Source organism: Neomonachus schauinslandi, chromosome 4 (genome assembly GCF_002201575.2).
Source record: "Neomonachus schauinslandi chromosome 4, ASM220157v2, whole genome shotgun sequence".
NCBI lineage: Eukaryota > Metazoa > Chordata > Mammalia > Carnivora > Phocidae > Neomonachus > Neomonachus schauinslandi.
In genome coordinates this window covers 185,663,045-185,680,976 of record NC_058406.1, presented here as the reverse complement: position 1 = coordinate 185,680,976, position 17,932 = coordinate 185,663,045, and the positions used below count along the sequence as shown (strand labels likewise).

The following is a 17,932-nucleotide window of genomic DNA, read 5'->3' as shown; positions in this document are numbered from 1 at the left end:
CTGGGAGGGCTGCTGGGTGGGGAGAGCGGCAGGGACGCCGTTGCCCAGACCTGCCTGGGCCCGCAGCGCCATCTGCCGGCCACGTGGCGAGGCACAGGCGGGCGCCTACCCCAGGCCCCGCCTGCCTGCTTCCTATGCTGGGGAGGAGGGAGGAAGAGGGAGAGGCGAGAGGAGGAGGGAGGAGGAGGGGGGAGGAGGGGCGAGAGGGTCAGCAGGCCTCCTCCGCACGCCGGGCTGGAGTGAGGGGCTCCACCTCTGACCAATGTGTGACCTCCGGCCTGGTTCCCACCCTCACTGAGCTCCATCCCAATCCAGGGTGGTGAGCACACCCAACTATGAGAGGCAGCCAGGAGGCTGGGAGCCCACGTCCAGCAGAGGCGGTGTCTCTGGTGCCGATGGGGCTCCCTAATTCCTGGCAGGCTGGGGGGAGACGGGCACGTGGCATGACCCAGCCAGGGGTGGTTCAACCCTGACATCTTGCCATTTTCATGGTGAGGCGGGGGTGGGGAGAGATGGACAAATGCCAGCACCCAGGTCTCAGTCGGTGACCCTCCCCGTGTCCCCTGGGGCGGAGGTGGGTCCACAGAGGAGGCTCATCCACTCCCACCCACCCACGTGTGATGTTCGAATTCCCCGGACATCCAGCCTCCCCCGAAGCCTGCAGAGACAGGAGTGCGCCACCTCTGAAGAGCTCCTTCATGTTACCTGGCCAGCACTTGCCGGAAGTTCTCCCCCAGAAACGAGGTTGCAGAAAACCTGCCTCGCCATTCATTGATCAGGGCCTTGCAGGAACCCAAAAGGCCCAAGGGGCCCTGGGAAGGTCAGGGCCAGAACCTGCGAGGCCCCCAGGCTTGTCCCCTCCTCTGTCTCCTCCCTTCTGCCTGGACCCCTAAAGGGGGGATGGGCACTCCTCGGGGGCCCCCCTCCCAACCCCAAGGTCTCACTCTTGGCCCCAATTTCAAATTCCCAAGTGGAAGAGAGACTGGTTGGACCATCTTGCCCAATCAGCCTGGCCAATACCTGAAAAGGAGCTCTCTGAAGAAAAACAAGGGTCCTGCTCGAGGCATTGTGTGTGTCCGTGGTGGAAGTCCCTGCACCGCGGCTGATTTCCCACTACCAGGGGGCTGCAGTGCGCCCCGAGTGGGCAGAGGTGCGGGGTGACTCCCCACAGATAGGTCCTTAGCTGCAAATAACCCCTAGGGCACAGTGAAATCTAGCCCAATAATCAGGAAGTGATGAGTTTGGGGTATTTATTACCTGTTTTTAATATAATGCATTTAACTATGAGCTTCTATGGCTGTATTTAACAACCAACTCTCCACATTCCTGAAAATTTAACAGTAGTCATGAGAGCCATTTTGGGGCCACCCCAGCACACCCCTGGCCAAGGCCACTAAGCAGAAGAGTTCCCGGGACATGCCCCAGAGGCATCGGAGGACGAGTCTCAGAGAAGGGGCGCTCCCCCCAAAAACCTGTTCTGGCAGCTTAGCAGGATCCGCCTTTCTGGGGACCCTCCTCCACAAATGAGTGTATGGGCCTAGTTCGTAGCAGTCCCCTTCGGCACACTGGGACGGAGGAACTCGAGCTCAGGGTTTCCAGGCAAACCAGGGTACATGCAGACCCTTCCATTTCGGAGCGACCCCAGGAGTGGCTTCACCTCTGAGCCCTGGGGAGAATCACAGCTCCCACCACCTGGGCTTGTGGTCTGGTATAGGACTCCAGGTGACAAGCTCAGAGAGCGCCGGGGACCTGCGGAGGCCTCGATAAACCTACCATCGTCCTAACTCACCTCACCCTCTGCCAGCCTGTCTCCTCCCCTGCCACCTGCTGAGAATCCAGACACCCATCCCATGGGAGCAGCGTGAGGTTTAACCCCAGGCGGACCCAGCGAAGGCGCCCACAATGCCCAGCAGCTAGGCCGTGTTGGGCACCTGTCCTGCACCAAGCACCGCTCACAGAAAAGCAGGTTGAATGTCAGAACCACCTGGGGGGAAGGCGGGCATTGCCAGCCCCCGTTTAGAAAGAGATCACGGCTTCAGAGAGGTCATCCAGCCAGCAGTACCAAAGCTGGAGTTTGAACCCCGGGGGCCCCCAAGCCTCGGGGGTGAGCAGTGGTTGTCTGTTGTCTATGAGACACATGGCTGTTTCCAGAAGGCAGGGCTGACTGCACAGTGTGGCCGCAGGTGCTGGAAGCCTAGGGCCTGGCTGGGCAGAGGGAGATGCTCATGGAGCTGCAGGTAGCTGGCCCAGCAGCAGGTCCCAGCCCCAGCACTCCCTTGTCCCTGCAACACCCTCACCCTCAGCCCCCCACTCACGAACCCCACCTGAAGGCCTCCAACATCCGAGTATGGGGACAAGGGGCCATGCTGGGACCCGCTTTCTCTGCAGCCTTGCATCTGGACTATGGCCCTGTGGAAAGGGAGCTCATAAAGAACCTAATTCTGCCACTTTTCCCTGGTACCGAGCATGTATCAGATATCTGGTGCTGCGTAACAAATGACCCCAAAACTTAGCAGCTTAAAACAACACACATTTACTATCTCACAGTTTCTTAGGTCAGGAATCCAGGCTTGGGTTAGCTGGGTCTTTGGTCTCAGGGTTCCTCACAAGCCAGAGACAGAAGGGCTGAGCCCAAGGCCACATCAGGAACACACACGTACTGTGCCCAGGACAGTGTCCAGTTCCACAGCACTGGCCCTGGGAAGCGGCCCAGAGCACTGGAACCATTGTGACCTCAGGGGTTAGGTCAGGGCCCGCTGGGGCGGGGGAAGGGGAGACACAGAGATAGGGCTGCCCCACCGGGCATGAGGACAGAGCTGGAGGCTGGGGCCTGTGGGTTCTCCAAACCGCACCCCAACATGGACGGGCAGCATTCGGAAAAGCCACACAGCCACAGCACGGCTGATAGGACGTCATCAACCACGTCCCAGAACTCCAGGTCAGCCAAGCGCCAAGCTGGGGCATGTGGGAACCCAGAAGGGGACGCCCGATGCCCTGCTTCCCACAGGTACCCTGGCTTCTCCATCTTTCAGGAGCGGGCCTCCCTGCAGGACAGCAAGGGGCACGCCCGGGGCGCATCTGAGGCTGAGCCAAGGAAAGAGGAGTCCGTGCAGCCAGGAACAGCGGTGGGTGGCGGGCGGGATTGGGGTTAAGCTCCACCCGGCAGCCCTTGACTCGGTGGAGAGGAGGCTGGGAGGGAGGCTATTGCAGCCAAATGCGGCGTGGCTGTCGGCCGCTTGTGGGGCTGGCAGCGTGTCACCGTCCGGTCCACACATGCCTGCTGCAGGAGCGAGTGAGGGGACTGAGGGACAGACGGGCTGACACTGGCCGCCTGCTTCCCGGAGCCTCGGCTTCTCATGTGCACGATGGACCGTGGTACAACGGCCCCTGTCCCAGCAAAGACGCGGCGCGTCCTGCGCAAGGCTGCTGCACCAGGGCAGAGGTGGCGGGGGCAGGGCAGGGGCTGGCGGGGGGCGGGGCAGGGGCAGGCGGGCTCCCTCCCCTGCCACCTCAGACCCCCAGGGCGCCCTCCACGGGGCCGGGGCAGGCCCAGCTCTCCAGACTGTCCCCGGGCGGGTCCGGAGCAGGGTTCCCGTTTGTGACGCCCATCGTGGCGGGCTGTTCCAGAAGGAGCAGCTTCGCACCTGCTTTGAACTCGGTTATTTTGGTCTGCACACAGTCGTCTCCGTGTGTGTGTTGTCAGGCCCGTCTCCTCCTCTGCCACATCTTGGATCACTTCGAAGGCGAGAAAACGCTCCCCTCTGCAGCTGTTTGCCTGACTATGCTTCTGCCGTTTTTCTGTATTTAAAAATATATTCAGTTTTGGTCGTCACAGGGCTAGGATGCCGTTTTAGGGCGAGATACCGGCCAAGTGCTTGTGGGTGACACTGAGCAGCCTGAGTTCCCTCCTGGGTGCAGAGGGGAGCCGGGCTCCAACCCGTGGTGAGATTCCCACAGAGGTGGCACCAGCCAGCCTCCGTCGGGAAGGCCACACTTTCTGGGAGTGGTAGGGAAGTGGCTGGTTTTTTGAGAGGTGGCAGGAAGGTTCAAGTGTGCACTGAACCCCGCCGGCCACCGTCCCCAGGATGCAGGCTTCGGACTCAGGCTGGGTCTGAACCAGCTTCATCCCACAGAGGCTGTGTGTCCTGGGACAAGTCACTGAACCTCTCTGTGTCTCTGCACCGCTTGGGGTTGGTGTGTGAGGACAGTATGGACTGTGACGAGGTAGGGATGGAGGGTCAGAGGAGAGGTGACGAGAGGGGCACCCATCCCTCTCTGGCAGGACGTTGTGTGCAGCAGGGGCGAGCCCCCCCCCCCCAGAATGCCTTCATTTACACATCACTCACTCGTCCAGCCACCCAGCACCCCCACACCGGGCACCTGTCGGACAGCCTCACCTCAGCGGCATCCCGATGGCCGAGGCTCCCTGACCAGGCTGTCTAGCATGGCCCCGCAGCTTGTCCAAACCCTTTCCCTGCTCGATTTCCCCATCTCACTGTCCCCAGCTGGTGCAGGACAGAATCTGTCCATTGCCTCTGCCCCAGAACACAAGCACTACGAGGGAAGGGGTTTCTTTGTGTGTCGTTCGGACGAAGCCCCAGGGCCTGGAGCAGTGCCTGGCTGCAATAGGTACTCACTGAAGGAATGAAGGCAGGAAGCGATGAGGCTCCCCTGAGCACTGTGGAGGGCTCGGGAATGACGGAGATGGCCAGCCACTCCAGGCCAAGGGCCCCAGCCCGTCTCTGCCCCCACACCTGGTAAACGCTGTCATCCTGACACATGCCCTGGATGTGACAGCTTCCTGAGGACAGTCTGGCTGAGTGCAGAAATGCGACATCTCTGGCCCATCAACCCCAGGAGTGTCCCCTGCTTGGCCACCTGGTCACTGGTTCCCAAAGAGGCAGACAGTGGGGAGGGTCCTCAGTTCCGGCATTGCTATGGGATGGAGTGAGCATGAACACCGTCTGAGAAGGGAGCTGGCGGAGGCAGGACTGCCAGGAACAGCTCCGGAGGATGGGAGGAGGAGGGTCTCACTGTCTGAGGAAGTCACCCCAAGGCAGTGCGCCTCAGACTCACCCGCTCACTCGTTTGTTCTATCGACCTTCACTGACAGCCTGCCCAGGACATGTTGGGGACCCAGGGATAGCCAGCACATCCCGAGGGACACTTGGGAAGGAAAAGGGCCAGGGGGTAGTCAGCAGTGACACCAGGGTTCAGGAGAGCCAGGGAGGGCCCTCGGTCAGCCGGGGAGTCGGGGGAAGCACCCCAACCCCAGGATGCTCTTTCCAAGTCAAGAAGGCTGAGGGGTGGGCCTCTGTGCATTGCCCTGAAAGGGACAGGGAGAGGGGAGGAGAAAGGACCCACGCTCTGGGCAGCGAGCGGGCCCAGGAGAGCAAAGGCCGACCGGTCAGGTGGACCGGGCTTGGACAGCTGGATCCTGGCGAGGGCGATGTTGGGGTGAGAGCAGGGGGGCTGTCACAGGCCTTTTCCAGAGATGAGGATGGGCTCACTGTTGCTTTGATACATCACTCTAACATTCATCCCACAAATATTTGCTGAGCACCTGCTTGGTGTGCCAGGCACTGTTGCAGGTGTTGGGGGATACAACTGGAGATAAGACATAAAGATCCCTGCCCTGGTGGCTACCTTCCAGTGGGGCAGACAGCCAATAAACAGTAGATGTAATAAAGTAAGTTATCTAATGCTACAAGGTTAAAAGTGATAGGGAAAAAGTTGAGAGGGGGAGGGGGTAGAGAGGCAGGTGGGGGGCAGGCTGCAATTTTAAATAAGTTCATCTAGGAGGTAATAATTGAGCCAAGACTCAAAGGAGGTGAGAAACTGAGCCAAGCAGCTATCTGGAGGAAGGATGTTCCCCAGACTGAAGGATCAGCCAGTGCAAAGGTCCTGAGGTAGAAATATGCCTGGTGGTTTGAGGAGCAGCAGGAGCTCACTGTGACTGGGATGGAATAAGCAAGAGAAAGCAGAAGGTGGGGGGGGGGGGGTGAAATCATTTCTGTTCTTAGAGATCTTGCTTTCGTTTTTATTATGGTATAATTTATGTACAGTAAAATTCTCTCTTTAGTGGATAACTCTGCAAGTTTTGACAAAGTCATACAGTCGTGAATCCACTACCACAAGCAAAAGATATGAAACAGATCTATCTCCCCAGAATCCCCCATGCCCTTTGTAGTCAGCCCTCCCCCAACTTCCCATCCCTGGAAACCTGTTTTCTGTTTCATTGACCTTCTTCAGAAAGCCATCAAGGTGGGATGATACAGTGTGTGGCTTTCAGGGGTTGGTTTCTCTCACGTGGCATGATGAGTTTAAGAACGGTCCATGTTGTTGTGTTTCTCAGTGATTCATTTCTTTTTGTTGCTGCTGAGTACTTCCATGGATGTAATACACAGTTTCCTTATGCATTCACCAAAGGACATATGCATTTCTTCAGTTTGGGGCTATTACAGAGCCATTATAGACATTCGCATACAGATTTTGTGTGAAAGTAAGTTGTTATTTCACCTGAGTAAACAGCTAGGGGTGGAGCGGCAGAATTGGGTGGTGACTGTATGTTTGACCTTCTAAGAAAGCACCACGCTTACTTTCTGCACTGGCTGCACTGTTTCACATCCTCACCAGCAATGTGCGAGAGGTCCAGTTACCCCTCAACCTCACCAGCACTTGTTATTTTCAGGTTTTTCCCCAATTTTAGCTATTCTAGTAGACGTGTAGCGATATCCCACTGTGGTTTTCACTTGTTTCCTTTGTGAAGAATGATGTGGAGCACTTGTTATGGGCTTATTTGCCATCTGTTCATCTCCTTTGGGGGAATGTCTATTCAAATCTTCTTTCTGTATTTTGTTAGACCGTTTGTGTTTATGTTTGAGTTTTTCGTTTTGTTTCGTGAGTTATTTATATATTCTGGATACAGATCTTTATCAGATATGTGATTTGCAAATATTTCCTCCAGGTCCACAGCTTATCTGTTCATTTTTTCTAGATGTCTTTCAAGAAGTTCTTAATTTTGATGAAATCCAGCTTAATATTTTTTCTTCTATGGATTGTGCTTTGGGTGTCACATCTAAGAAATCTTTAATCACAAAGATTTTCTCCTACATTTTCTTCGAGAAGTTTAGATTCTAGGTTTTGCTTTTAGGTCTGCGATGTCTCTTGATTAATTATTGGATAGAGCATGAAACATAAACTGGGGGACATTTTTGCATGTGTACATCCAGTTATTGCACGCTATTTGTTGGATACATTTTCTTAATAGAATTATTTTGACTTTTATCAAAAATCAGTTGGCTTTGGGACAGTTGGTTGGCTCAGTGGGTAGAGCATGCAACTCTTGATCTCATGGTTGTGAGTTCAAGCCCCACATTGGGTGTGGAGCCTACTTTAAAAATTTAAATTAATACAGTTAAGTTTTTTTTAAAGTCAGTGAGGCTTGTATGTGTGAGTCTTTTTCTGGACTTTTTGCATTGAATATTTAGAGATATTTTTACAAAACTGACATCTTAACAATATTGAGTCTTCTGATCCATGAACGTGGTATATCTCTCACTTATTAAAGTTTTCTTTATTTCTTTATTTCATTGCTAGTTTATATTTTACAGTTCATAGACCTTGCAATTATTTCTTAGTGTACCTAAATATCTCATGATCTTTAATGCTACTGCATATGGTACCTTTTTATTTTCAAGTCCCAATTGCTTTTTGCTAGTATAGAGAAATATGACTGATTTTTGCATCCTGACTTTATTTTTGCAAATTTGCCAGATACCCTGTTCAGTTCTAGTAGGATTTTTGTAGATTCTTTGGAATTTTCTAATTAGATGATAACATCCTCTGTAAGTAGAGATAGCTTTTTTCTTCCTTTCCAGTCTGCACACTTTTAATTTCTTTTCTTACCTGTTTGTATTGACTGAGCCCTCAGTACCATGTTGAAAAGAAGTGGTGAAAACAGACATCCCCTTCCCTCATTCCCAATGATGTGAGGAAAACATTCAGTCTTTCACCATTAATAAGTATAATATTAGCGATAGGATTTTTGTAGATGTTTTTAATCAGGTTAAGGAAATTCCTTTAATTCTTGTTTTTATTGTGAATATATGTTGAATTTTGTCAAATGCTTTCTCTGTATCTACTGAGATGATTATATTATTTTCTTCATTCATCTACCAATATGGTAATTTACATTGACTGATTTTCGATTGCTCAACCCGCCTTGCATGCCCAGGATAAGACCCACTTGGTCATGGTAGATACGCATGTCTGTATATTTTGGATTCGTATGTTAAGAAAGTTTGCAGTGCGTTTCTTTGGTTTTGGTATCAGGGCACTAATGTTCACCTCACTGAATGAGTTAGGAAGTGTTCCCTCTTTAATTTTCTGGAAGAGTTTTATAGTATTGGTATCATTTGTTCCTTAAATGATAGAGTTTAAGAGTAAAGCCACCTGGGCCTAAAGTTTTCTTTGTGGGAAGGTCTTCAACTACAAATTCAATGTTTATAATAGACAAATGGCTATTCTGGTTATTCAGTTATTCTTGATTGAGCTTTGCTATTTTATGACTAAGGAATTCATTTTATCTGGGTTGTCAAATTTATTGGCATCAAGTTGTTCATAATACTCTCTCACTATCATTTTAATGTCGGTAGGATTTTTAATGATGTACCTATTCTCCCTCTTTATATTAATAATTTGTGTCTTCTTTCTTTTTGCCCTAATAAAGCCTGATAGAAGTTTTCAAATGTATGTATCTTTTCAAAAAGCTGGCTTTTGGTTTCATTGATTTTCTCTATTGTTTTTCTGTTTCCACTTCATTGATTTCTGCTCTACTTTTTATTATTTTCCTTCTTTGGGCTTAATTTGCCCCTTTTCCCCTAGTTTTTAAGATGGAAACTTAGGTCATTGATTTCAGACTTCTATTCTTTTCTAATACTGTAAGTTTTAATGCTATAAATTTCCCTCAAAGCACTGCTTTAGCTGCATCTCATGCATTTTTGTATGTTGTGTTTTCATTTTCTTTCAGTTCAAAATACTTTTTACTTTCTCTTTTTAATTTCTTCTTGACCCATGCATTATTTAAAATTGTTATTTAGTTTTCAAAATACTTGGGGATTTCCCATCTATCTTTCTGTCATTGATTTCTAATTTCATTCTATTGTGGTCAAAGAGTATGCTTTGTTTGATCTGAATCCTTTTAAACTTATTGAGACTATTTTATGGCTCAATATGATCTATCTTGGTAGATGTTCCACATGAACTTGAAGAAAATGTGTGTTCTTCTGTTGTTAGATGGAGAGTTTTGTAAATGCTAATTAGATTACATTAGCCAAGAGTATTATCAAGTCTTTTATATCCTTAATGATTATATCTGTCTTCTTGTTCTATCAATTATTGACAGAGGGATGCTGAAATCTTCAACTATGATTCAATTATTCTTCAACTATTTCTCCTTTTGGTTCTATCTTTTTTACTTTATATATTATGAAGTTCTGTTATTAGGTGCATGAACATTTAGAATTGTAAGTCATCTTGACAAATGATCCCTTTATCATTATGAACTGATTCTCTTTATCTCTGGTTATATTATTCACTCAAAAATATACTTTTCCTAATATTAACATAGCCACTTCTGTTTTCTTTAGAATATTGTTAGCATGGTATATCTTTTTTCATCTTTTATTTTTCATTGATTTGTGTCTATTATATTTCAAGTGTATTTCTTATAGGCAGCATATATTTGGGTCTTGATTTTTTATTCAATGTGACAGTCTCTGCTATTCGATTGAGATAGTTAAATCATTTACATTTAATGTGACTGTTGAAATGATTTTGTTTTAATCTACCATCTTGCAATTTGTTTTCACTTTTTTTCTTCTCTTCTTTGTTCTATTTTTCCTCTTTGCCTCTATGTCTTTTGTTGGCTTATTAGCTATATATATTTTTAGTTGACTCCCTGATTTTTTAGTGATTGCTTAGGGCTTGTAGTTTACAAATTTACCATATCTCAGCCTACCTTCAAGTGATATTATGCCACTCTACTTATAGTATAAGAATCTTACAATATATTATTTCCATTTCCCTTTCCTGGCCTTTATGGTATTGCTGACATATATTTTACTTCTACATTTGCTATAGGCCCTACAAAGCATTGGTATTTTTACTTTAAACTTGAAAAATAAGAAAAAATATTTTACATTCACCTACATATTTACCATTTCCACTGTTCTCTGTTCTTTTATGTGTTTCCATATTTCCATCTGGTATTATTCTCCTTCCACCTGACAGACTTCCTCAAACACTTCTTATGGTGCAGGTCTGCTGGTTATGAATTCTTTCAGCTTTAGTGCATATGATAAAGGTTTGGTTATACCGTCAGTTTTTAATTTTTTTTTCTCTGAGTATAGGATTCTAGCTCGCCAGGTGTTTTTTTGTTTTTTTTTTCTCTTAGTGTTTTAAAATGTTGCTCTATGTCTCCAATGCTTGCATTATTTCTTTTTTTGAAAAGTTTTTTTTTATTTTTTATTTGACAGAGAGAGAGAGACAGAGAAGGAACACAGCAGGGGCAGAGGGAGAAGGAGAAGCAGGCTCCCCACAGAGCAAGGAGACCGATGTAGGGTTCGATCCCAGGATCCCGAGATCATGACCTGAGCCCAAGGCAGACGCTTAATGACTGAGCCACCCAGGCACCCTGCTTGCATTATTTCTGACTAGAACTATACTCTTGCTCTTATCTTTATACTTTTGCATATAACGTGTCTTTCTTTCTCTGACTTTTCTCTGGCTTTCTTTCTTAAAATTTCCTCTTAGCATTGGCTTTAGGCAATTTTATTTCAATGTAATTTGGTTTAATTTTCTTCATGTTTCTTTCACTTGAGGTTCATTGAGTTTCTTGGATCTGTGGGATTTTTAGTTTTTATTAATTTGGAAACTTCAGATATTATTTCCTCAAATATTGTTTTCTGTCTCCCTTTCTTCTCCTGTGAGGATTTACATTACACACACACTGTTTTGAGGTTGTTCTACAATTCACTGATTGCTCTATTCCGTTTTTTCTGGTCTTTTTTCTATTTGTGTTCCATTTTGGGGTAGTTTCTGCTGTAGTATCTTCAAGTTCACTAACCTTTGCTTCTACTGTGTCTAATCTGCTCTTAAATTTATCCAGTGTATTCTTAATCTCAAACATTGTATTCTTCATCTTGTTTATGTTTTCCATGTCTCTCCTTAGCATGCTTATGTTTTAATCTACCATACTGAACATGTGGAATATTGTTACAATAACATTTAAAGTCCTTGTCTACTAATTCTACCATTTGTGTAATTTCTGTGTTGCTTTTGACCAATTAATTTTTTTCTCCTACTTAGGGGTCATATTTTCTTGCTGCCATGTGTGCCTGGTAATTTTTTATTCAAAGTGAACAAGACAAAAAACCATCAACAAATTCTATAGGTACATTATGTGGTATATTAGAAGGTGGTTCATCTCTTTTAACATTTACCCATTAATTTATTCTACCACATAAGAAATGTATGTCAGATCATGTCACTCAAAAACCTCTGTGGTTCCCCACTGAACTCAGAAAACACCGCAAAGTCCTGAAGAAGATGAAGACAATACCAGTGCTTCCCTCAAAGATGGAGCAACAAAGACCAGATTCCCCCTCCTTCCTTAAACAACTCAAAAATTGGGGGAATAAATATACAAACCCACTAATATCAGACATTAGATATCCATATATCTTTAGTTATATCCTTAGTGGCTAGAAAGAATACACCATGCCCGTGGTCAGTACTTGGGAACTGGGAACTGTGAGTGAACAAGAAATGAGGTCCCAGAGCAAGTAGAGCAGAACCCACTTCTGCCAGGAGGGTCCAAGAGGAAGTTGTGAAACAAACAGCTTGGGCACTACCCCAAAAATGAAGGATGCCTCCTTTTTTGGCCCCTCTGGCAATGAGCACGGTCTGAGGGAATCCTGTCCGCACATTTGCAAAAGAAAAAGTGAGGGCTGATGTCCTTCCTTGCCCCTGCCACACAGCTCTTCTCAGTGTCTCCATCATGCACACATAATTGTTCTCAAGCACCAGGACGGTTGGGCCTGGGGCACAGATGAGGATGTGGTCCAGTGCACCCATCTTCATGGCTCCTGCTCCCACTTGCTCTGCAGCTCTTGGACCTCTCTCAAAGACCCCCTCAGTGACATCTGGGTACCCAGGGCACTCTCATGTTTGTCCTGAAAAGACTGGCTGCTCCAAATCAGTGCAAGAGCTGGAGCTGGGGACGCCATACCCTGAGCCCTCCAGGTCCTGTCAGTCATGTCTGTGCCACCAGCACTTGCTAGGAGTCAGGCCTCTCCAGGCCCACAGGCAATACTGCCTACTTAACAATATCCTTGAGGCCTCCAGGCTCCTTCCCTACTCCCCCCTTGGAATTCAGCCAGACCAATGAACAGAAAGGTGGACACACAGAAGGACATTGCTAAGCCTGATCCTGACCAACATGGCTCTCAGTGTCTACTGGGCTTGCATTCATGGATGCACAAAAAGGTGCCCAGATACACACACACCCTGGACCTCTTTTCCATTTCAGATTCTCCTCCCATGTCTCCAGATCCACAAAGGACTTATCTTGCATGAAGGTACCTCAGGACCCTGCCCACAGGGACAGACAGGCACACCCCACCACCATCCTGCTCTGCAAGTCACAGAGCAGCCAGGCTGCTCTTGTGCCCAAGGAGCACAAGATGTTCATGGAGGAAGCCTATAATGCAGGTGATCACCAGCCCTGGGACTCTGGCAGGGTGGAGATGGCGTGGTCAGGTTCCAGCAGACCCTATCAGGTGCCTCCACTCAAAAAAGTCCTGGGGATGAGGACCAGAAGGAATCCACACTGGTGGGATCTTGGGGATGTCAAGGACCTTGTGGACATAGCGAGGCTTTCAGCAGAGAGCCCTACACACCCTCCTTGGTCTCTTCATGCCTCCTGAGGCACCATCCAAAGCCCAAAAATTCCCTCCCTCCCTCACACTTCACCTTCCACTTTCTTCCCACACCTTTTCCCACCTTAGGACCTCAACCTTGGCCTGGTCCTCTCACAGGAATGCTTATCTCCTCATTCAAAGGATGACTTGCCTTCATCCTTCTAGGCAAAGTTAAATTGCCACCTCCTCTGAGTAGCCAGTCCTAAATGTCCCTCCCTCTTTGTTGGAATGTTTTGCCCCTCCCCTCGCTGTGTGCCCAGGGCCTTTTATACAACTATAGGACCAAAGTCCACTGATAGTGGGTAGGGCTCCCATGGATTGGAGGCTCCTTCAGAACTGAGCTGGGCCCTGACTCTTCTTTGAGCCCTCACTCACAGACCTATGACGACACAGAGGGAACATCACTGAATGTTGAATGACTAGATAGAAGGTGAAGGGGTGAAGGGAAGAATAGATAGAGGGACAGAGGGATGGATGGCTAATTTGAATGGATGTGAGATGGATGGATGAATAAACTTATGAATGGATGGGTGGATGGACAAGTAGATAAATTTATGAGCAGATGGGTGACAGATGGATGGATGGATACACTTATTAATGCATGGATTGATGGGTGAATGTAAGGATGGACAGACAGGTGGATGGGTAGTTGAATTGATGGACAAATAGACATATGAATGAATGTGTGGGTGGATGGACAGATGGATCGATGGATAGGTAGATGATAGATGATTGGATAAATGGATGCATGAAAAAGTGGTTGAATCAATGAATGGATGGAAATATGCATGGGTATATAAGGGTGTGAAATCTTCATGCATTCCTGCTTCTTTTTTTTTTTTAAAGATTTTATTTATTTGACAGAGACACAGCAAGAGAGGGAACACAAGCAGGGGTAGTGGGAGAGGGAGAAGCAGGCTTCCCCCTGAGCAGGGAGCCAGATGCGGGGCTCGATCCCAGGACCTTGGGATCATGACCTAAGCCGAAGGCAGCAGCTTAACCAACTGAGCCACCCAGTCACCCTGCATTCCTGCTTCTTATCCTATCTCAAACTCCAGGAGGACTGTTTGGACAGTCAGGAGGCCCAGGAATTCCCAATGTGTTCAGTTCTTCAGTCCTCATTTTCAGATCATTGTTTCCCATTCCTGGCCCTACCCCCTTCTCTATCCACTTATTCCTGATGACACAATGTAACCTTCCCATATCACATCAACCCTCACACTTTTTCCATCTTCTTTAGCTATTTGCTTCAAGATGCTCCAAGACCTGAATAGTTCAGACCCCCTCCACCTGAAGTACATCATCAAGAAGATCAAGAACATGGCTTATGGGGCCCCCAACCTGGTGCTGGAAACCATCCATGACTACTTTGTAGACAACCCTGAGGTGGGAGTTGCTTGGGCCATTGGAGGGACTGCATGGGGAGCAAAGGGGAGGGCCAGACCACAAGTCCAGTTCAAATCCTGGCTCTTTGGTACAACTAAATGATTTGGGGCAAGCTGATCTCCTCGTATGTCCAATAGGCTGAGTGGGGAGGGAGGAAGTTGGACCAACATGTGTGACCACCCTCAGAATAGTCCCATGATATAGATATTATGATCCCCATAGATAAGAAAACAGGCTTAGGAAAGGGAAGTGATCTGCCTAAAGTCACAGAACGATTAAGTGGCAGAGGTGGATGGGTGGGTGGATGGATGGATGGATGGACGGACAGATTGATGGATGGATAAGTGGGTGGGTGGATGGTTGAATAGATGGATAGATGGGTGGATGGGTGGATAGTTGGGTGGATGGATGGATGGATGGATGTTTGGATAGGTTGGTAGATGGACAGATGGATAATTAGCAGGAAGATCTGATTAAGTTTTAATGAATGGGTGAATAAATGAATGAATAAATAAATGAATGAATGGGGGCACCTGGGTGGCTCAGTTGGTTAAGCGCCTGCCTTTGGCTCAGGTCGTGATCCCAGGGTCCTGGGATCAAGCCCTGCATCAGGTTTTCCTCTCAACCAGGGAACCTGCTTCTCTCTCTCCCTCTGTGATCTCTCTCACTTTCGCTCACTCTATAAAATCTTTTTTAAAAAATGAATGAATGAACTGACTGTAGAGGCAGAATGCTTTTAAAATCCCGTAACAGGGGCGCCTGGGTGGCTCAGTCGTTACGCATCTGCCTTTGGCTCAGGTCATGATCCCAGGGTCCTGGGATCGAGCCCCGCATCGGGCTCCATGCTCCGCGGGAAGCCTGCTTCACCCTCTCCCACTCCCCCTGCTTGTGTTCCTGCTCTAGCTGTCTCTCTCTGTCAAATAAATAAAATCTTTAAAAAAAATTTTTTTAATAATAATAATAAATAAATAAATAAATAAATAAATAAATAAAATCCCATAGCAGTTTCGGAGGATAGAGACAAACTTTGATTCATCTGTCTCTCTAGAACCTAGTTCAAGGACTGCACATAATGCATGTTCACTAAATGGTTATTGGACAAATGGCCAAGTGCCTCCATTTGTCCTCTCCCTCTCCCTCTGGCCTCCTCAGCCTCCCCACGCCTAGGCTTTCACTGGTGGCCACTCCCCATGTGACCAGACCCAACGTGCCTCTGAACCTCTGCCCACTCTGCCACCCACAGATCTCCTCCCGCCACAGGTTCCGGCTGTTCCATGTCCTGGAGGCCGTCATTGAAGCCAGCGACTCCCTGGAGGAGGCCTGGGAGAAGTCGTTCATGCAGCTGGCCCTGGAAAACATGACCAAGTCCACGGTGTGCCTCCCATCCCAGCAAATAGGCCACTTCTGGGAACACAGGCTGCTGCCCCCAGCATCCAAATAATGGTGGGGGTGCCCAGTCCTGTGGTTGACCAAGTGATCTCTGTCCTTTTCATTTTCTTACCACCAGCCCCTTCAGAGGGACAACCTCATGTGCCCATTTTACAGTTGAGAAAGGTGAGATTCAGAGAGCTCATTGCTTATCTGAGTCTACAGGGCCCATAAGTGGAAGCACCGAATGTCAGCAGTAATTTAGCGCCCTTTCCTGGAAGTCTCTGCCCTGGCCCCCCCCACCACCACCTGTTTTACCATTCCCACGGCGGCTGCCCACACCCAGCCTCTGAAGCCCTCCTACGAGTCCCACCCATTCTCCAGGCTTAACTCCACCTCTGCGGCCGCCTCCTGGGTCCCGCCTGCTGGAGACCACACCACTCCTACCCGCCCACCTCAGGATGTGGTCCCCCGACCTGCCCCAGGCCTGCCAACGGCCTTGGGGACTTCGGCTCCAGGGCCTGGAGGGCTGGTAGCTCTTATTTAGGCAGACTAGCCCAGGGTTGCCCCACGGTGGACGTGACTTGTCACCACAGGGCTGAGCCTTGGCACTCCATGAAGTGGGAATCCGTATACATGACCCCCAGACAGAGGGGCCGAGGCTCCGGCCGTCTAAGAGACTTGCTTGCAGCAGTTAACCAGCTGGTAAATGGCCAACATGACCAGTCTCCGTGCTCCCCACAAAGAAGTCTGTAGACCCTTCCAGTATGGATATCAGAGAAAAACAGGAACAAAGTTCATAGCCAGTGTATTTGTGTTCTAAAAATCTGTACCTTTTTTTAAATTTAAGTCATCGTGTAAGGCATGCCAGCCATATTTTTAAAATGCAAGGCACCTACAAATAGTCGACAGACCAGTGGTAAGAGAGAGGGGCAGTGGTGACCCAGGCTGTTGAGGGCTGCAAGACAAGCAGAGCCCACCAGCGTCTGGGTGGTGGCCTGGTTCAGCCTCCCTGCAGGTGGACAAGAGCCCCTCCGAGGCAGGGCACCGCCTGCTTCCGCACACGCCACCGCCCACCACCAGCTCTCCAGCGTGGGCCGGTGCGAGCACTTCTGTAGGTACCACGAGCTGGTCCAGGACTCACAGGGGAGAACAGGCACGTCATCACCCAGGTCCCAGCCAGCCGAGCGCGTCTGCTGTCATCTTGGTGTCCAAAGCCCAATCTGGGACCCCATAGCCCATCCCAGCCGGGGACGGCGTCTCGGAGACCCCAGGCCTTCCTCTTTTCTGGCTCGCTCTCTTGCTTTGGAGGCACACACCCTCCGGCACCTTCTTGAAAACGTGTGTTTGGGAAGTACGGCTTGAGACCAGGCATTTCTGGAAATCTGTCTGTTCTGGTTCACCCTGGACTCTGTGTTGAAGACCGTGGACAGAAACATCTGAAATGAAGTCAGGACGGTCAGGGTGGTGCCGAAGGCCACCAGGGAGGTGGGTCTCATGCACATCCACACCTGGATGAGTGTGAACTTCAGGCTGAGCTGACCGCAAACGGCCATGTCGTGTTGCATTTCCCAGAATGAGGCTTATTTCCCTGAACGCCGGCCTAGCAACCAGCATAGTGACTTATCCTGTGTAGACCAAGGTTAATTAGTTTTGCCTACACCAATCATAATTCTTTCAAACGGCTTCTATGAACCTGCAGGTTTTGCCTTTATAAGCTCTTTCTCCTCCCCAACGCCAAGCACATTTCCGTTACCTGCTGAATCTGTGTCTCCCCTATTGGGATTCCCAAAGATCCCAAATAAACTTTTGGTTTGCTTTGCAGCTCAGTACTTTCCCATTCGACAAGATCACTGTCATCTTGGCAATAGTATCCGTGGTCTCCCCGCTGCCCCTGGTGCCGCCGTAGACTCCAAAGCCATTCTGGACATTAGACCTTTGGCCGCCCGCACCTTCCTGCTGACAGGCGTGCAGCATCTTCCCTGTGTCTGCACGCTCTGCAGCTCCCCAAGGGCGCCTCGCTCTGGGTCTGTCCCAGCCACCATGCCTTCCCGCCCTGCCTCCTGCAGTCTGGCTGCTTGGGCCCTTTGCTTCTGGAACATTCCTCACTTAATCCACTGATGGTCTCACCTCCTGGGTTTCTCTGCCCAAAGCTTCAGGGACGTCTGACACGCCATTGCGGGCTGCTCGGTGGT

The 17,932-nt window shown here is 48.9% G+C and overlaps 1 protein-coding gene across 1 annotated transcript in view; it reads left to right on the top strand.

Moving 5' to 3' along the window:
• The first annotated feature begins 2,858 nt into the window (after positions 1-2,858).
• The window catches only part of LOC123324574 (maestro heat-like repeat family member 5), a 75,481-nt gene continuing 60,407 nt past the window's right edge, over positions 2,859-17,932 (top strand). Inside the window, exons 1-4 of the mRNA XM_044914358.1 lie at positions 2,859-2,938; positions 12,593-12,774; positions 14,224-14,369; positions 15,613-15,741. Of these exons, the coding sequence (XP_044770293.1) occupies positions 2,859-2,938; positions 12,593-12,774; positions 14,224-14,369; positions 15,613-15,741 (537 nt within the window). The remainder of the gene's footprint in view (positions 2,939-12,592; positions 12,775-14,223; positions 14,370-15,612; positions 15,742-17,932) is intronic.